The sequence below is a fragment of the Podarcis gaigeae genome (genome assembly GCF_964106915.1).
Source record: "Podarcis gaigeae genome assembly, chromosome: 1".
NCBI classification, from domain to species: domain Eukaryota; kingdom Metazoa; phylum Chordata; class Lepidosauria; order Squamata; family Lacertidae; genus Podarcis; species Podarcis gaigeae.
The window spans coordinates 23,595,376-23,616,056 of record NC_139678.1 but is presented as its reverse complement, the minus strand read 5'-3'; the positions used below and the strand labels follow the sequence as shown (position 1 = coordinate 23,616,056).

The 20,681-nt window shown below is 45.7% G+C and overlaps 1 protein-coding gene across 1 annotated transcript in view; it reads right to left on the bottom strand.

Moving 5' to 3' along the window:
- Positions 1–2,523: 2,523 nt before the first annotated feature.
- Positions 2,524–20,681, bottom strand: part of NRDE2 (NRDE-2, necessary for RNA interference, domain containing) — a 29,829-nt gene continuing 11,671 nt past the window's right edge. The window contains exons 4-14 of the mRNA XM_083731837.1: positions 20,499–20,645; positions 18,324–18,783; positions 16,329–16,734; positions 13,835–13,968; positions 10,583–10,706; positions 9,533–9,705; positions 8,558–8,944; positions 7,115–8,013; positions 5,177–5,315; positions 4,613–4,684; positions 2,524–3,118 (exon numbers count right to left, since the gene is read on the bottom strand). Coding sequence (XP_083587963.1) covers positions 2,993–3,118; positions 4,613–4,684; positions 5,177–5,315; positions 7,115–8,013; positions 8,558–8,944; positions 9,533–9,705; positions 10,583–10,706; positions 13,835–13,968; positions 16,329–16,734; positions 18,324–18,783; positions 20,499–20,645 — 3,067 coding nt within the window. The 3' untranslated portion in view covers positions 2,524–2,992. The remainder of the gene's footprint in view (positions 3,119–4,612; positions 4,685–5,176; positions 5,316–7,114; positions 8,014–8,557; positions 8,945–9,532; positions 9,706–10,582; positions 10,707–13,834; positions 13,969–16,328; positions 16,735–18,323; positions 18,784–20,498; positions 20,646–20,681) is intronic.

The window sequence follows — 20,681 nt, the reverse complement described above, 5'->3', positions numbered from 1 at the left end:
ACTTTCTAAGAGAAAGGCACTTTATCCTGCTTCACAGAAGAGAAGCCCATGTCTTAAGCTCCATATGCTCTTGTTTAGAAACTCACATAACAGGAAAGCTAATAGCCAGTAGGGGCAAGTCTCCTGAGTGGGAAGCCCTAGTTTTGCATGTCTTCACAGTTAATACGTTGGGTACATTTTTTCACTGCAAGTTTAAGTCACTTTGGAAAATGGGTTAAATGCCTTGGCTTTCCCCAAAGAATCTTGGCTTTTTAAAGTAATGCCAAGAGTCTTCACTTATCCAGGTCCTGTGCAGCTCCAAAGAACTAATGGCCAGATTTCCCTGGCTTGTAGCCAGGACAATTTTAACAGGTTTTAGGTTTTTGACATAGGCAGATGCCCCCAACCCATAAAGCCAAAAACATTTAGATGCCCGATGTAACTGTGACCTTGATCTTAGATTTGATGGCATGTCCCATTGATTATGGTGAAATTTATTTGCAAATAAATGTGGCTACCAGCACTGACCAGGAATTCAACTATACAAATACCTTTTTTGTTATACCTTGTTATCTGAAGAAGGGTTTCGGAAAAGTAAGTAAAACTTTTGCAACTACTCTAAGAGGCTGCTTTGCGCAACACTCCCTTTGGAGAAAGGCAGTGGTGAAACAAAATCCTCTGCCCACCACTGAATTACCTCTGCTGAAGAGAACATACCTCTGTCTGAGAATACTATTTTGGCTGCTCTGAGATCCGGTTAATGGCATGATTTGTGGCCAGAGCTCATAACACCCCTGCTGAATACTTGAGCAGCCTAGTTGTTGACAGCCTATATTAGATTTCAGGACAGTCCAAAGCTTTATTTAGTTAACTGCACCTTGCAGCAAGTGTCGCAAGGCATTGCTTATGGAATAAAGGATAATTAATTAAAAGCTTTCATAGCTGTGAGTTGTGCTCTCTGCTGCTTCCATTCGGATTCTAGCAGCATGAAAGCAACTGCCCTCTCTGCTTCCTATAGGAAACACTAGCTGTTTTGCCCAAAGGGGGTGTATTGTGATATTCAGAGGCATCCCTGTAATTGTTACCTAGGTTTCCAATCATAAACAGAGGCTTCACATCCCTCTCTTGTTAAAACACATCCAGTACTAGCGATAGAAGTCCCAGTGCAAACATAAAGTAAACTGCTGTTCGCTCCTTGCTTTCAATCCCAGAGTGCTTACTGTGCTTTTGTTGTTATTTACTCATTTATTGCCTGCCCTTTATAAGGTTCCAAGGTGGGTTGCAGGATTAAAACACAGTATTAAAAACAATTTATAAGCATAAAAATATGGGACCCTGAAATCGTACATGTTAAGTGTCAAAAGCCAGGGTAAAGAGGTGAGTCTTCAGCATTCTCTGAAAGCTGTATCACAATGGTGCAAGAGGCACCTCTGGGGGGAAGGGATTCCAGAGTTTAGGGGCCACTACTGAGGCTGCCTCCATCTCCCCTTGAACCTCTGAGGATGGAGGAACTACCAGGAAGACCCTCTTTGCACCTGAAGAGGTCTGTGTCGAAAGAGGCAGTCTTTCAGATATTTGGGGCCTGAGTTGTTTAGGGCTTTAAACACCAACATGAGCACCTTGAATTGGGCCCGAAAACAAACTGGCAACCAGGGCAGCTGATTTAAAACAGGATTTATAAACTGAATGCAGGCCAGTATCTGCGTCTACTGCGTTTTGGACCAACTGAAGTTTCTGAGTTGTCTTCAAGGACCGCTCCACCTAGAGTGCATTGCAATAATCTAATCTTGAAGCAATCAAGGGTTCAGCAGCCAAGTCATCTCTATCCAGGGTATTTTTAAAAGCCAGACAGAGCAACAAGGAGGACTCTGATGCCTTCCAACCAACAGATGCCAAGACCCACCTGTCTGGTGACAACCAAGGCAAGATGGGGAGGGTGGAGGAAAGAATATGCCAGTTTCATGGCTGGTGTACCTCCTCGTTCCCTCAAGATGGGAGAGCATCTGCTGAATCCAAAGCCGTCCCTGTCACCCTTTTGGCTTCTTTCGTCACAGAAGTGCTAATGGCCAGAGGAGCAGTAATGTCAGCTGGGAAGGGGCTGCCCCAGGAGAAATCTTCCCTAATCAGAGGGGCAGATCCACAAACTCCTCTGGATCTAGGATGTCCTCGCGGCATCACAGGAGTGTGCCCTAGAGAGCACACAGCTCACTTCTTTTACAACCGACAGTGCTTGGATATGCAGCATTTTTCCACAGCCTGGCTAAGCATTTACTTTTTCAGAATCTTATCTGCATCCTCATTAGCAACTCTTAACATCCCACCTGATTTCAGTAGTGGGTAGCCCAAACGTCCAAACTGAATAGGAAACAATTACATAAAATGCATATCCTGGGAGGGTTCAAAATTACTGTTGAGTGGCATGTGAGTTGGCAGCTGTGCGACCATGTTGAATTCCACAGATGCAACAAAGAAAGATTCACTAAAAGCAGAGCTTGAGTGCTTCCACCTTTTTGGAGGAAGGGAGATATATAGAGATAAAGACAATCCAGTTCAAAAATATTTTATGTACCTTTACAAGCATATTTACATCCTCTGTCATTTACAAACCAATAAAAATTTGGTTACACGAGGCTTCGCTGCCTAAAACATCACGTGAGTCGTCACGCAAGTGCACATTTTCGTGTTCTGTACAACCTATAAAACTCTTCTGATCATGTGTTAGTGCATCAATCAGCTGAGAGAGAATGGCTTGTCCTTTGGCTATTGCCTAGACACACAAATGCATGTGACGATGTCCGATGACAGCAACAGATTGAGTCACTCATCTTGGCACTTCGCTGCACAAGAGCACTTAACAGCACTGCGAAAGCCAACCACAAGATAGGTGTGCTGAAAAATACGTAAGGGAAATAATTGTTTCTCATCTGTTAAAGGAAGTGTAGAATTATTTTCTCCCCAGGGGTAGAGACTGAAGGCTCAAGCCAAGGCCCACTTGCTGTCTTCACATCATTCTCTAGTCTTCCAGGAGTAGCTCCAGCTCTTCAATCGGTACCCGCACTCTCAGCTCTTTCTCGGTCATTAGATCAAGGATCTCTTGCAGCTCATCTGGAAAATAGCTTATAGCATCCATATACAGCACCTACAAATACAAGCATTACATTGAAAATAATCAATCTGCCATGCTTGTGGAAGAGAACAAGTCGGGCCAGGAATCAGTTTGACAGGAGAGCAAATTCATGGCCAAAAAGGGGGTGGTCATGAAGAAATGCAGAGAAGAAAAAGACAAAGGCAAACCCAGCTCTAATGAAATAAAAAACAATCAAGGCAACTAAGCTGTTTAGGATAGATGAGTACAGCTCCCTTCCACGGTGCCGCAGATCTTGCGTCCTTGCTCCAAACTACACTATCCCTTCCAGTGCTCCCACCCTCCAAGTCTGCACACTCCGACCCTCTTGAGTCTGGTCCATAAAAAACTAAATAAAAAAGAATTTCAATTCTGTATGCCCCAAATTTTCCATCGAAAAAAATTAAACGTAAGTGTCAGGTCTGCCTCTAGATCCCAGCTCACAGAGGACCAATGCCCGGTGGATATAATGTACAAAAGTCTTTATTGAAGTTTAGTTTCCATTTCCAAGCTCTGGGCGCGCAGACCCACGTCTTGACGCTAGACCGGCTAAGTCCCCTCTGACTCACTGCTCCACCCACACCAGTTTAAGATGCTAGCCCGGCTCCACCTCCTACGCTGTTCTTTCCTTCGCTGGGTCCTTCTGCCCTCTGGGGTTTCCTCCTTCCTGGACTCCTCTGATGCTGAGCCTCCTGAGTCTTGCCCCTCCCTCCGGCGGGCTTTAGGACCTGGCTCCCTTCCCGGGCTCCCCGCTGTGCCGCGCTCCTGTACATTTGAACTTGGTGCGCGCGCCCAGCCGGTGACTTTCCTTCTGACCGTTTCCCCGCTTCCTGATGTGGGCGTTGCCAAACCTGACTCCTCTCCTCCCTCTGGTGGTGAGGACACTGGTCCCAACTCCTGGGACTCCCCCTCCCCACTGCGCTCTGGTGGAGAAGCTGGTCCTGATTTCCAACTGCTGCTCAGGGACTCCCCGCTGGCCCCTTCCTCCTGGGGCTTCCCCCCTGGAACCCCCCTCGCTCTGGCCACCGGCGCTCCCTTCTGTGAGTCCTCCGATTCGCTAGAGAGGCTTGTGGAATAACTCTGGCCACTGTCACTGCCTGCGCCCCCCTCGTACTCCTCCTCCTCACTCTCCATTTGCTCCCCCTCCTGTGTCTCTCCTTCTGAACCCCTGACAGTAAGGATTTGCTATCTGTGCTATAGGTCACAAAGAAATGCTTGAAAAAATCCCCAACAAGTCCAGTTAAAACCAAACTTGTCAAGAATCAGGAATAATTCACAGTATATTAGATACCGGTCATGTAACCTTTTAAGTCTCTATTCCTTTGACTACATATTTCATAGATTTCATCTTCAGTTTCCCTGCTTTCTAGGCAGTTTCTTTTTTTAAAAAAAACACCATACTGCAAATAATCAGGAATCTGGTCTGACCCTCCCAGAGACACATGTTCTACTGCGTTGTCACTGTATTCTTGAACTATATATCCATTTATTTATTTAAAATAAACCTACCTTTGTCCAGGGGCAGTTTTGAAGCGCTCTATAAAACACTCCTTTACTTTTTCCTTTATCTCCTAAAGAAACCTGAAAAGAATAAGACAAAGTTTTGCATTTCAAACATACCTTTTTTTATTAAAAAATGCAGAACTCTATGTACATAAACAATGTTATTTTCATTTAGAATTGAAGAAAGAACCATTAAATATTCAGACTGAGAATTTCTCAGGGGAGAAATCTAACTCTAAAGAACTGTATATTAATATTATATGATGTGATACAACATCTATGCATATTTAGGCTGTCTATATCCTAACTCAACTGGGAATGGTCAGGAGGGGGAGCTGTCAAAAATTACTGCCCTCCTCCTTACATGAAGAGAGGATCAACATGGGATCTGAGCCATATGCTTTTTACACAGAAAGGTTTTCTAATAATCTCTGTTAAGATTTGCATTAACATCCCTACGGTGCATTTTTAAATGTTAATTTTTCTATAGCTTCTAATCTACACAACAGCATCCAAGAATCACTTAATAAAATTAAGTGGGGGGGGAGAGAGGGGGCTGCAGTCTCTCACCATAAAGTATATATATAGCCTCCAAAGCAATGGACAATGAGCACCATTTTCAGTCTCAATGGCATGTTCAAATAAAGCTTTGATTCGATTGGTTATCCCGGTTTCGGGGATGGTTGTGTACACATCGCCAGTGGCTACTCTGAAACAGAGAAAAACAAAAGAACGAACAGTGTTTTCGGTGGTCAGGTCCAGGAATGAACATGATTCTTCTTTCCAATACAAACTCACATTGGAGATTTTGAGAGCAGAGATGGGCAACCTTTTTGCCCCAAAGACCTACATGTGGTTCTGTGTCTTTCCTATCACCTGGAGGAGGTGGAGATGCCACAAATGATGTGCTCTACCCAACCAAGCGGTGGCCCCTTGGTTGCATTCAAATGTATGAGTGGAAGAAGAAGAGGAGGAGGAGGAGGAAGAGGAGTTTGGATTTGATATCCCGCTTTATCACTACGCTAAGGAGTCTCAAAGCGGCTAACAATCTCCTTTCCCTTCCTCCCCCACAACAAGCACTCTGTGAGGTGAGTGGGGCTGAGAGACTTCAGAGAAGTGTGACTAACCCAAGGTCACCCAGCAGCTGCATGTGGAGGAGCGGAGACGCGAACCCGGTTCACCAGATTACGAGTCTTAACCACTATCCCACACTGGCTCCCTGAGTTTTAGAAATCTCCCCTCACACTACAACTCGAAGGCCTTGTGTGTAAGGAGATGCACCGGGGAGAAGAGGGTAGGAAAGTCATGCGGCATGACCACTCATGTTAATGTTTGCATGCAATCCTATGCTGCTGCTTTTTTAATCCTCCAGCAAACTCACAGCAGCATACAGAGCATCCTCCTCCTCCTCTGCATCTTGTCCTCTCAGCATCCCTGTACGTTAGGTTAGGCTGAGGAGGTAACTGGACCAAGGTTGGCCAACAAGTTTCCAGTCCAAGCTCACACCCCACCAGAGTGCTCTTTTAAATAATTTATACCGTAGAGCACCCCTCCCCAGCCTCAGGCTCACCAGATTATTCTGGCCTCCCAACTTCCATTAGCTCCATCCAGGTTGACCAATGGTCAGGAATAACAAGAACTGTAGTCCGACAACCTTGGTTGTGTGGTACTGCAAAGTGAGCCATTCTTTGTGGTGGCATCCCGTCATGGAACTCCCTTCCCATGGATATGCGGATAGCTGATTTCTACTACATGGTGAAGACTTACTTGCGCTCCCAACCTTTCTGAGGTCATGTTTAGTTTAATTTCACTTTTCCCAGCCTTTAGTCCTTCTATGTTTTATACCGACTGCCAGTATGAAACTGGAATTTAATTGCATTTTTATCTGCTTTCTGTAATTCCCTTAATATGTTTTGTTCTGGTGCAACCTGTTGGGAAGTCAGGGTTTTTTTTGTTTTTTTTTTTGGTCTTTTGCAAAAGGTGATGTAGAGGAATGCAAAATAAATAATCTGGAGGGCTGGGGAAGGTTGTCGGAGGACATGTTTGTGACAACAGAAGAAATGTAAGTGGATGTAACACTGCAGAAATTAACAATGCAATATAGCAGTGCTTTAAGCACTGGGGAAGGGCATAGCTCATTGGTACAGAATCCCAGGTTCAAAAACCCAGCAGCTCCAAGAAGTGCTGGGAATTTCTCTTGCCCAAAACCCTGGAAGGTTGCTATCAGTTAGTGGTCTGACTCAATTTAAGGCAACAGCCTATGTTTGATGTGGAAAATTTGTGCTTGAATTGCCGCTTGGCCATGAAGCTCGCCTTGTATCCCTGGGCAAATCAAATCTTAGAGGGCTGTTCTGGAGATTTAAAAGACTGGCCAGAGCTCCTTAGAGGAGGGGCAGGATTCAAATGTCATGTAGAAATGAAATTAACTTTTGCAAAGGGGAATAGGCCTCTGCCAGTTAATAAGCAAGAGAGACAGAGAAATGCATCATCTGTAAGCTGCAGTGTTACCTTTGGACACTTTCCACAAGCTTTCTCCTCATCTGCTCAGCTTTGATTGCAAAGAGCCACGGCTCCAGCGACTTCGCGGCCCTTGCAATGCTGTCAAAAAACCGCCGCGCTTTGCTAGCGTTGTGCGACTTGCGTTGGATCTGGATATATGCCCTCCAGAGAGGCTGGTTGCTAGGATACCTCTTCAAAGCCTCCAGCAGTGCTTCGCGGAGAGGAGCCAAAGGATAGACGCTCGTTCTCATGTGGTATCTGAGCAAATGCACGTGCATCAGTGCGACAGCTTCAAGGCTGGCAGTGCAGTTCTGACCGCCAGAGCTTTCGCCTTCCAGCTTCTCAAAAACCTGCCTGTATATAGACACTGCAGAATCAATCCCAAGAGTCAAATACTGGAAAAGGCTGTAACAACCAACCAAGCCAACGAGGTGCTCGGAGCTGCAGATCTGTTCTTGTTTAGAGGAGGCTCTCTCGCTCAAGTAATCCTGGAGAAGATGCTCGTATGTTTTCCGAGCTCTCAAAATGTTCACAGATGATGTCTGTCCACTGTACGGCGTGTAAGGTCCTTGCTCGGCCAGCCTGGTCAATATGTGAACGGCGCGAGACTCGAGCGCACCCTCCTGGCTCCCCAGTGACTCTGCTTCCAGTTCGGCATAAAGCAGGCCCAGATTACAGATCTGGGGGTTCTGGATCCCAGCCGTTCCCGCCGTGCTCAGAGACATATCAAAAACTTTCCTAGCATCTTCCACGTTACCAAGCAACCACTCCAGGTAGGCGTAGAGTCGCCAAAGGGAAACATCGTTTCTGTTCTCATGGCTCTTAAGAAGGTTCTTGGCTAATTTCTTACTTCTCTTCCCTTGCCATTTCAGTTTCTTTTTGTTGCCTGTTTCCAAACACTGAATAACCTGCATGTTAATCAATAATAATGATGATGAGGCAGCCAAGAAAAAACACAACCAGGTTCATTGTTTTGCTTATTTGTAAGCAGTTCCACATAGCTGGCCTAGGGACTTTTACCCCATTTGGCATGTAGAAGCTTTGGGGGGTGGAACTGGAGCGGGGGGGGGGGAATTATGGGGTGGGGGCAGGAAAGGAAGGGTTAACCTACACAATGGCTTCGTGTTTTTGGAGTGCTTTAGGGATAATTTCCCCAAATGTATTTCTCTATTAGTCCCTAGATCCTAGGAATTTCTAGGGGATCCTCAGCTAGCCAGGGAAAGCCACTCCAGAGTGTCTGGTGTTTGTTACAGAGATAATTAATTATTTTACAAGTATATCTTGCCTTGTTCCATCACAGAACCCAAGACAGCTCCCGGATGGTCACTGAATCAGGCCCTCACCAGACTCAAGACTGGCTTAGCTTCAGCCAAGGGGGAGCCTTGCTAATATTTGTACATTTGCTATTCGTACAAGGCAGCGGAAGAATTTAAAAATAAAATCCCAACTTACCTTGGAGACTTCATACTGAAGCCAGAAGTTGGATAGATTGGATTTTTCTTTTCCTGAAAGCAGAGGCAGAATCATATGGAAGAAATTCTGTATGAACTCCTCCCCTTCTTTGGGGTGGCCAATATGTCTAACTCCTTGGAGCATCGAGTCCATCTGGCCAATTCTACTGACTCCGGGAAGTGACAGGTCAAAAGAAGTCAGAGGTCCTTGGCCATGCTGCCGATCCTCAAAGATGTTGTTCTCGTCCATTGCTGTGTAGAGGAAGGAAGGAAGGAGGCTGCACTCACAAGCCACGCCTAAGAATTGCAGAAACGAGCAGAGCAGCTGAAACTGAAGATCTGGGCTGGAAATTTGTATTAGTGATGGACCAAGGTCATCAAACAGGACCTGTCACGCACACATAAAAATGCAGTTAGCTACAAAGGGAAGGAATTTTATAAAGAAAATGGAATGATCCTAGAAGCCATTCAAGAAGTGGAATTCAGAGGGCAAGAAAAATGCAAGCGTAAAACAAGCCTACGTTACTTGGTGCTTTACAGAGTGGAAGAAGCCAGGTCCCTGTCCCAAGGAGCTTACAATCTAACATTTGAAAATGGGGAAAAGAACAGGAGAAGGATGTAGAAGTAGAGGCAGGGCTAAGGAGGAAAGCAATATGCCAGGAAGGAAGGGCCACTGGCCTTCAAGATGTTGCTGGATTCCAACTCCCATCAGCCCCAGTGAGCAAGACCAATGGTCAAGAGGATGGAAGGCGTTGCAACCCAGCACATCCGGAGGGGCACAGGACCACTTTCTCTCCACGTTATTTTACAAACTTCTATCATGTCATAAAAGCATAAGAAGAGCCTATCTAGTCTCTTTTCCTGTTCCAACAGTGGCCAACCAGATGCCTGTGGGAAGCCTCCAAGAAAAGCATGGGAACAGAACAGGCCAACAACGATGATCAAGGGGGCGGAACAACACCCCTATGACACCCACCTGTCTCTCTGGATCTTCACAATCATCTACTGTCTCCTTCTTGGTTTTGTCCGGACGCCAAGGCAGCCAGTGCCTTCCTTCACGCGAACGTTCAACGTGAAGCCAGTTTTGCCACTTGGGTAGAGATCTATCCTTTATTTCTTCCTCCTCCTCCGCGTCTTCCTCATCTTCATCTGTTGAGAAGCCAAAAACACACCAGCAGGTTTTCAAAATCTGGCCTGTTCAATCCCATCGACTCCAGGCTTGCAAGCTGCTAAAGGACAGCAATCCGCACAAAAAAGTTCATAAAATTCAAGTAGCCTTGCTGAATTTCTGCCAATTTCTTTAGGCCGGCGTGGCAATTTTGCAGGATGGCGGTAGCCACAATACCATGTTGCAGCAAAGACAACAAGGAGTCTTGTGGTGCCACAAAGGCTTACAAATTCATTCTTTTATTATAATTTAATACAGCACCATCTATGTATATGATGCTCAACAAATATATGGTATGGCAGAGATCCCAATCTATAACAGACACCAGAAAATTACAGAGACATTGTGGGGTGGGAAGACACAGAATTATGGAGAGAAAGAGTATCTGATTATGTGAACTGCACATACCTCAGGGGGCTATGTGAGGAGGCAGCTACAAAGAAACAGCCGGGAGCATAAAGTGAGCTCCTGCTTGCTCCTCTCACAGTATTAGAGCCTAGGGACCTCCAATGAAGCAGAAATGTCGAGAGATTCAGGAAAGAAAAAATAAGAAAGCACTTCTTCGCAAAGCACAAACTATGGAATTAGGTCCTAGATGCGCTGATGGCCACCAACTTGGATGCTTTTAGAATGGGCACAGATACGTTAATGGCTATCAATGGCTCTCAGCCATGATAGGTACAGTCTGCCTCCATACTGTCAGAAGCAGTGTGACCCTGAACACCCATTTCCGAGCACTGTAAGTGGGGAGCAGGCTTGCAGGCTCCCCATAAGCATCTGGTTGGCCATCGTAAGAAGAGGATGCTAGACGAGATGGGCCGCTGGCCTGATCCTGCAGAGCTCTCCTTATGTTCTTACCAGGTGGGTTGATGGCAACCCAACCACCCTTTTCTTGTTGGTGCATCCAGGCCTTCCAGCCTTTTGCTCCTTTTTCTCCAATCCGAGGCTCGCCACTGTCCCAAAACGGCTCAAAGAACTCCACCTAAAGTTTGAGGATAAAGACGCACACATTCTTCAGTCTGATACACAGCACGTACAACTGCATTTATATGTGCAAAAGAATCTAGAGACGTGTTTCGCTAGTTCAACTGATAAGTCAATTTTCTAAGTTTCTGGCTGACTTAAGAGTGGCGATGCCAATTCATGGTTCCACTTTTTTTAAAAAAAACAACACAAAATTAAATGTAAGTACTTTTTAAAAAGGGACAGGAAGGGAGCATGAGTCTACTGGAAGGCTAGTTTTTCATCCAACCTGGGCTGCCAAGTTCATGTCTACAACAAACTTTAAAATGTGGACTTCACAGCTTTTGAAGAGCCATTTTGCAATCACTGCTGTCCATGGAGGCACAGGTCAATTCTGTGTCCAGGACAGCTGTCTACCAGCTCCATCTGTTACACAGGCTGAGACCCTACCTGCTGCAGGTTGTCTCACCAGAGTGGTGCATGCTCTGGTTATCTCCCGCTTGGGACTACTGCAATGCACTCTATGTGGGGCTACCTTTGAAGGTGATCCAGAAACTACAACTAATCCAGAAAGCGGCAGCTTGACTGGTGACTGGGAGTGGTCGCCGGACCATATAACACCGGTCTTGAAAGACCTACATTGGCTCCCAGTACGTTTCTAAGCACAATTCAAAGTGTTGGTGCTGAGCTTTAATGCCCCAAATGGCCTTGGCCCAGTATACCCGAAGGAGCATCTCCACCCTCATTGTTCAGCCTGGACACTGAAGTCCAGCTCCGAGGGTCTTCTAGTGGTTCCCTCACTGCAAGAAGCGAAGTTACAGGGAACCAGGCAGAGGGCCTTTTCAGTAGTGGTACCCACCCAGTGGAACACCCTCCCTTCAGATGTCAAGGAAATAAACAACTATCTGACTTTTAGAAGACATCTGAAGGCAGTATAGGGAAAGTTTTAATGTCTGATGTTTTACATTTTTTTATATGTGCTGTAAGCCTCCCAGAGTGGCTGGGGAAACCCAGCCAGAGGGGTGGGGTAAATAATAATAATAATAATAATAATAATAATAATAATAATAATAATGCCACCATGTTAAGAAACTCATTATAGGAAAGAAACCTTTCATTTTGAGGCATAATCTGGGTTATAGCTGGACTATTTCTTCTTGCTGAAAGGAAAATACTAGTGGGTTTAACTGAAGGCTGGAGCCAACTAGTGGTGGTGGTGAATTATATGTAAACCTGCTTAGCCTATAGCAGCACAAAACAGAAAAAGTGATATTTCTATTTTTCAGTCCTTGTGGCATGGGCACACTAAACATCAACTTCAGCCTAAGCTGGGAAACCAGTGATGAAATGGTAGGGATGGATCTAGTTAAAGGCAGGCATCCCTGTGACATTTCCTTTTTCGGTCTCCAGTTCGTTGCTCTAACTTGGAGAGGAACTATACTTACTACCAATATATTTTAAATTTAGCCTCGTTGGAATTCAAAACTATAAATAACAAAGCAGTCCTAATATGCACAAAAGATGTTCCAAGCTGAATTCAATTATTATGCTATTTATTGCTAAGCGAAGCCTCCCTTCTCTGTGTTCAGGGGCTGCAGATTAGGACACGGTGCCAAATCCTTGAAATTATGAGTCACGACCCCTTCGTGAGCTGCAAAGCCACATGCTACGGGCTGCCTGTGTTGCTTGAACACTCACTAAGCCACACGCAACTAATGGCTGGCGCAGAGAAAAGGTATCTCTGAACAATGAGTTACTACCCTGGGATAACAAGCTCTGAACTCATTTCAACTTCTATCTTATTCACACATTCAAAGGGTGAATCAGAGATAGAAGCAAGCCAAAAGAGAGGTAGTTATCTCCAGCAAGATTGACAGCTTCCTAGGCAGGTCATTGATTCCATCATGATACGGGGGGAACAGAAAACAAAGAAAATGCTGTTATTTTGGGAGGCATGGGTGTCATGGTGGCCTTTGAATAACCCAAACAGTCACGGTAAAGAGGTCAGAGCTGAAACAGCCAGGGGGTTCTTCTTTGCACTGATAGGACTAGGCCTGGGCGGTGTATCGATACATCACCCATGACCGGTATGATGGCCAGACCGTGATGGTGGCTTCACCCAATGGTATATTGCAAGTGAAACCGCCACTGCTCCCAGGTCCCTCTGCCACCAAGCACTAAGGTTTGGGTTTGAAGATAGAAACCCTGGTAGTTTGGGAACTGCAGTGGTACCTCGGGTTACATACACTTCAGGTTACAGACTCCGCTAACCCAGAAATAGTACCTTGGGTTAAGAATTTTGCTTCAGGATGAGAACAGAAATCGTGCTCCGGCAGCACGGCGGCAGCGGGAGGCCCCATTAGCTAAAGTGGTGCTTCGGGTTAAGAACAGTTTCCGGTTAAGAACGGACCTAACGAATTAAGTACTTAACCCGAGGTACCACTGAAGCTCCCATAAACCAGCTAATAATTCTTTTCTTGCAAACCAGTAGCTGTTTCTCTGCTTCTAAACACCTATGGACCTGTAGTATTGCTGTTTTGTTATTTCCCCCCTCCTTTTGTAGGAAGGCAAAAGAATGGCAACCCCCCCGCCCAAAAAAACCACAATATCATTTCCTTGATCATGCTGCGTTTCAGTCCTCATGGCCAAAAGAAGCGTCTCTGCACAAAACAATCCCAGAACACTGGTGTAACATACTGACTAAAGAGACTGGGCTGTGAATCAGCATGCTCACCATTTGAATCTTGCCTTTGCCACGAACTCACTAGGTAGCTGCAGGCAAGCCATTCTCTCTCAGGTTCAGTACCCTCATTTGCAGCATGGGAGATGATAATACTGGATTGCCTTACAGGATTGTTGCAAGGGATGGCAAGTAGGCAGTACACGTGAACACTGGGAAGCACTGCACAAGTGTTAAGTTTTTATTATTAAAATGATTCAAACGTTTGTGCATTCTGCAGAGGGTTTTTTTTACAGTTACAGGAGCCCAGATTTATTCCTGAACTATTCTATTTTGCTTTCTTATGTAGGAGGGAAGGAGGAGAACAAGAGGAAACAACTGGGGGGAGGATGGGGGGAACAAAGCAGTGCAGATGATACAGAACAGAGTTAGAGCGGGCGACGGAAAATACCATTGCCTCCTCTTACCTGCCGCCTTGTTGGCAGTTCCCTTACGCTATCTGGTTTCAGGAAGGTAAAGTCAATCAGGGCCTGGAACAACGATATTGCTTTCTCCGAATGGCCGGCCTGACGGAGGAAATGGCACTGCTGAAGGAAGATGGCTGGAAGGAAAGAAAGAGAGGCAACATTTCACACAGAGGGTGCCAAGAGATTTGGGTCACACAAGAGGCTGCAATATGGCAATCGCATTAAATGAGAATAAATGTTCTGCCTTTTATACTTCCGCTTGAAGGAATAAAAGGTTGGGGCCAACTGAATTCTTAATTTCATATTAAAAGTAAACCTCCCGTTAATGAGATTAACCAATCATTTAAACGAATCTGCATTTTACCAAAATCTCAGTGTAGGTGAACGAACTGTAACTTGGAGGCACCCAGAGGCAGCTGGCTGGCTGCTCTTGGGAGCAAGGAAAGGGAAAGGGAAAGGACCCCTGGACGGTCAAGTCCAGTCAAAGGCGACTATGGGGTGTGGAGCTCATCTTGCTTTCTGGCAGAGGGAGCCAGTGTTTGTCCACAGACTGCTTTCCAGGTCATGTGGCCAGCATGACTAAACCGCTTCTGGTGCAACAGAACAGAGTGACGGAAGTCAGAGCGCACGGAAATGCCATTTACCTTCCCGCCACAGCGGTACCTATAGATCTACTTGCACTGGTGTGCTTTCGAACTGCTAGGTTGGCAGGAGCTGGGACAGAGCAACGAAAGCTCACCACCATCGGGGGGAATTGAGCCGCCGACCTTCTGACTGGCAAGTCCAAGAGGCTCAGTGGTTTAGACCACAGCGCCACCCACGTTCCTGCTCTTGGGAGCACCAGTAGGGGTCTCCTTATGAAGGAGGAAATGGCTAGGGAAGCGTCACTGGGAGCTGAATGAAACAGGGAAGAACATGGCAGGAGTGCGTAAATGCGTTTCATGAGGAAGAGGATTTAATTATTATTTTTTAATATTGTGCCCTTAAAAGCTGGATAACTACTCAGCTTACGCATTAGGAACAGAAAAGGAAGCAACTGGCAATGGAGGGACTGAACTAAAATGCTATTCATCTCTGGACAGGAGGCGGGACAAATTAAAGCTTAGGGATGTAGAAAGCTGCCTTATACAGACCATGGGCCTACCTAGCTCAACACTGTCTATTCTGACTGGCAGCAGCAATCCAGCGTTTCCGACAGGTGTCTTGAACCAGGGATCGTATGCACGTGCTCTGCACTGTGCTATGCCAACAGGTAACTGCACTCCATAAACTAAACTCTTAAGAACGTCTGGATGCTGAAGGCCCTCTCTGAGCGCACAGACGGATCTAAAATGACCAGGATCCACATTTGTTTGACGAGTTCCGTCGCGGCAAGCAGTGCAACGAGCCGAACGCTAGGGGGCAGAGGCCTTCAGCATATCTTGGTTCGCAGACATTGCCAGCGCTGATCAGAGACTGTCATCTGAAGCTGGCTTTATCCAACAGGATCTTCGTAACAGGGCTAGACATTTGATATAGCCATAAATGACTGACAATTGTGTAATTTCCTTAATAAGTAAATGGGACCCTGTCAAGTCAAATCTAGTCAAAGTTAGCAGTGTGGTTAAGAAGGAGCATTCAGAAATCCTCAACCCAACAGCGATCGTTCCACACAGTGGCATTATTTTTTACAGTCGTGTCAAAACTAATTGGCTCCTCTGCTTGCAAACACTGTAGTGTTTAGCACCACCGCGGACCCTGGTGGTGCGGCAATAAAATTGCTGGCGTGTCTGCAAAGCTAAGCAGGGTCTGGTCTGGTTTCAAATTGGATGGGAGACCACCGCGTGTTTAGATTCCTGCATTGGAGGGGTTGGACTGAATGATCCTCGGGATCCCTTTCAACTCTATAATTCTATGATTCTAAGGTAAACAGGAGGAAGGTTGGAGCCCAAGAGGGTTGTGTGAGTGCATACAGAAGCATAAAGATAAGATACATTCATTGTTCCACCCATTTTTGCTTCTGGCCTCACTGTCATGTGACCTTGGATTGGAAAAGATTCGATGCCTCTGCTCTGTGCGGAGGGAAATCCCACAACAGAGATGCCATCACAGAGAAGGCTCTCTCTCTCTTTGTCACGTAATGTACCTCTCACAACAGTATTTGCTTTAGCAGGTCGCTGAAGAATATCACCGTCTCCACGTCAAAAAGAGGGGATGTGAGTAGTGGTCTTTAAGAGACAATGGACGGGCAAGGCAAGAGATGGGAACCAGGCAGAGGACCTCCTCAGTAGTGGCACCCACCCTGTGGAACGCCTTCCCATCAGATGTCAAGGAAATAAACAACTATCTGACTTTTAGAAGACCTCTGAAGGCAACCTTGTATCAGAAAATAATTTATGTCTAATGTTTTACAATTTTTATGTGCTGTAAGCCGCCCAGAGGCGCTGGGGAATCCCAGCCAGATGGACGGGGGGGGGGGGTATAAATAATAAAATTGTTGTTGTTGTGCTCTCACCTAGCATGGCTTCCTCTGTGTGGGGTAGGGCTGGATGAGACACCATGCTGCCATCATGCACCGCCGACAAAGTACTCAGGCATTTCCCGTACAGACTGTGAACTTTGGAAACGGCAAAGGTGCTGAACTGACTCTGGCAGAACAGGAGATATTTCTGCCACAGGGCCGGGTTGTTTGGATGCAAGAACACCAATTTCTGCCATTCCTTGATCACAGCCGACGGCTCCCAAAACTCCGTACAAAGCTTGAGCCTGGCCAGTTTCAGGTCGGCGTTGTTTGGGTTGCTCTCAATAGCTCTTTCCAGAATGGCCAGCTTCTTCTCCAAGACGAGCTTGAGGGACACCTTCCTCGTTTCGCGTTCTCCCTCGCTGATGGCATAGCAGCTGGGGCCTCTCATGACTTCATCCTTTCAAAAAAAAGTAAAATAAAAGGAGTGGTAGAAAGCAAACTGGCAGCTACTCTGCACAGCAAGAAATCTCCACCAAAAGCCTCTGTTGCAGTTCGGATGGGAGAAAGGGCTTAAAGGGGACTCAAGTGTCCCATAAAAGCAGGATGGAGTCTGTATTATGTACTCCCCTTAGGCATGTGGTTGGCCACTGTGAGGACAAGGTACTGGACCTAACTTAGAATCAGAATTGTAGAGTTGGAAGCGACCCTGAGGATCACCTAGTCAAACGGCTCAGGACCTCAATACCAAAGGACCACCTTTTTCCATATGAACCTACCCGGACCCTGAGATCATCTTCTGAGGCCCTCCTTCGTGTGCCGTCTCCTCGAGAGATCCGGAGGGTAGCAACACAAGAACAGGACTTCTCTGCAGTGGCATCCTGTCTGTGGAATGCTCTCCCCAGGAAAGTTCTCCTGGTGCCTTCATTATACACCTTTAGGTGCCAGGCAAAAACGTTCCTTTTTAACCAGGCCTTTGGTTGATTCTATGCCCTTTTAAAATGTGGTTGGGGGAAGTAAGTAAGTAAGTAAGTAAGAAAGTAAGTTACAAGAAAAAAAGGGAATGAAATTATACTTGTTTTTTCTTTTGTCTTGTTTTCTTTGTCTGTTTTTTTTATATCTGTTTTGTTTTGTTTTTATATAACTTTTGAAAAACTTAATACAAATCTTTAAAAAAATTAAAATAAAATGTGGTTGGGGGAGATACAGTCAAACCTCGGGCTGAATGTGCTTCGGGATGAGTGCGTTCAAGCTGCGCTCCGCGACAACCCGGAAGTAACGGAGCACGTTACTTCCGGGTTTCGCCGCTTGTGCATGCGCAGACGCTCAAAATGACACCACACGCATGCGCAGAAGTGGCAAAAAGCAACACGCGCGTGTGCAGATGTGACATCGCTAGTTACATTTGCTTCTAGATGCGAATGGGGGTCCGGAAGAGATCCCATTCTCATCTAGAGGTACCACTGTATATAAGGTTGTTGTTTTAATTTTTATTGTGTATTTTGTGGTTTTGTATCTTGATTTTACTCTGTGAGCCACCCCGAGACCCCCAGATATAGGGTGGTATATAAATAATAATAATAATAATAATAATAATAATAATAATAATAATAATAATGATGATGATGTAACAACAACAACCCACAATGCAGGAACATGAACTGTCCCTCAGAGTGATGGAACCTGCAACTTTGGCATTATAAGCACCATGTTCTAACCAACTTTTGAGTTAGATTTTGTTGAACGCCAGCTTTTTGTCTTCATCCATAGGGTCAAATTCAACATCACACTACTACAAATATTCCATCTACACCAAATTTCCAGCTTGGCAGATGGAACCATCACCCCTCCCTTCCCCCTGCTGTTCTCCTGACACCCACTCATCTGCCCAGAGCCAACTGGAGGGGCATGCAGTGGGTGGAGCGGCGGAAAGCCTTGCTGCACAACTGGAAGTCCTTGTTCGGGGCTTCTGCCGATGGAGCACATTGGTTGAATCCCAGTGTCTTTAAAAAATCGTACTGCAACTTTACATTTTAAAGAGACACCTACCTGAAAAGAAACAAAATCCATCCATGCTTTGATATCTCCAGGGTCCTCTCTGACCTTCCTGTTATAGTCCTCCACTTTGGCCAGGAGGCGGGAGTCCCCATTCTCAGAGCTGTCTTGCGTTTCCTGCTGCTTTCGTGAATCGTGCTCAGGGGGCCCCTTCCCTTGCAGCCACAATGTGGTCCCTGCATCGTAAATCCCAAGAGGATTCGCCCAGCCTGTGGCCAGAACATCAGCTGAGTCCTGCTCCGAAATGGGTATCCAAGCAGTTGGGCCAGACAAAGAGCCTTGACTTTTTGTGCTGACGGGAATGCCATCCGCATTCAACAGCTTCCGGCCACCTTTGGAAAAGTAACGCTCAGGCTGCTTATGGGGGGCCTTTTTCTCTGCTGAGGAACTCTCCCAGGCAATATGTTGCCTCCTTGGATCAACGCCCAGACAGAAGTTGCTTCTTCTCCTGTATCTTTAAAAGAAATAGTGGAAACTGTGAGTCTTTTCCAAAGGGCAAAGGAGGAAGGGGACAAGCATTTCTCAGCCAAACCCCCAGATCATGGTATCACCACAGGCTTCAAAACTTTTTTCCTGAACTGGGCAAATACAGTGTTATTTAGCACTTGCTTCATTAAGTGTTTGGAATAGCAGTCTATAGATACTGCTACCTTCGCAGCTCCCAGACACACAGCACGATCCGAGAATATTAAATCAAAGTCCCACCGAGTTCAAGGACGCTGACGACCAAATTAGTGCATCTTGGGATTGCAGTCTCAGAGGTCAGAGCTGAGACCTTGCGCTTATTTTTGCCAGAGGCCAGTTCCTGAACCTTTCTGAGCGCCTTATGTGCCTCATTAAAAAGTTATGGGTGAAGAGACTGAGGTCTGAGAATGAAAAAAAAATAAAAATAAAAAAAAGCAACCTGAGAGGCATCTGTGTTTGTTTTTTTTTAAATTATGTTTGGAACAGAACAAATGAGCAAGAGTGTACTTCAGAGATCCTCAACTAAAAATGTTTCTAAGGTAATTATTACAAATGGGCACCACCGCCTAGACTGATCTGTCTTGCCAATGGAGATCTGTCCCAGATCATTAAGATTCCAGATGTATCGGGCTCCGATCATGCACCCTGCTCTCCTGCTGGCTCTAACAAGCCAGACTCCATCTGTGCTGCAGGCGAGGAAGACAGACGTCAAGACAAGGATAGAAACAGGGGAAAGCTGCAACTGACCACTCTTGCGATGAATCAGGAGTTTTCAAGGTACAGAGCAAGATCTCTGGGCAACTAAGCAAACGTGTATATTTGCAATGATAAATGGCATATGACTAACTCTTCCAGGCTAGGACCAGGGAGAAAGAACAGTTTAAGCTCACTGAACTCAACGAACCCTATGTTGCCATAGTCATCGGATGCAATCCCATCAGGCTGTTGGATCTGCCCATAGCTGTCAACTTTCCCCTTTTCTTGTGAGGAATCCTATTCGGAATGAGGGAATTTCCCTTTAAAAAAGGGAAACGTTGACAGCTATGGATCTGCCACCGTGGGAACTTCAGGAATGAAAATGGGACTCAGATGGTGAATAGTGAATGCAGCTCGTTGAGTGCAAGTATGACATTTGGGAGCAAATTTCTTTCCACTTGCCAGCTGGATACAAAACATCCTTGTAGCACACATTAAAAATTATGAGAGATTCTCGAGGGATCGAGCTACGTACAGGAAGAGTTGCCTATTAAAAGCCACATTTTATTTTAACGGTAAAAAAACGATCAGCAGTTTATATTGGGTTTTTCCTTTGTTGCAGCTGATCACAACACCAATGTAACAAAATGTTTTCTCCTCTATAAATAGAACAAACAAGTACAGAGACAGCACAGCCAATTAGGTACGGAATCATGAGTGCAGAGCAAGTTCGCAAATCCTAATCTCCTACTCTTTAAATACCGAAGCAATTTTGCTTCACAACGTAGAGCAAGCAGAAGACAAGACCCTGCGACCTAAAAGGGCAACAGCAAAATGCTGTTTCTAGCACAGAGCCCCTGAGCAAGGACTCCGTGCAGACCGTATGCATGCAGCTACACACAGAAAAATATGGATCGGGCCCAAAGATTTCCTCTTGCCACATATTCAGATTTTTATTTATCAAAAACCGTTACTGCTATCAGATTTCATACCTGTAAATTTCATTACCTTGCAATGTTCCCTCGATACAGAGACTTATACTGCCAGTTAGCAGGATCTGGTTTCTTATCTGTTCTGAATACTTCTGCTGTCACACCTTGAACATCATCTAGCCAGATGGAGTGAATGCTCACATTTGAAGCTTTGTCTCCTAAACTGCAAAGAAAAAAAAACGGGGGGGGGGGGTTAAGA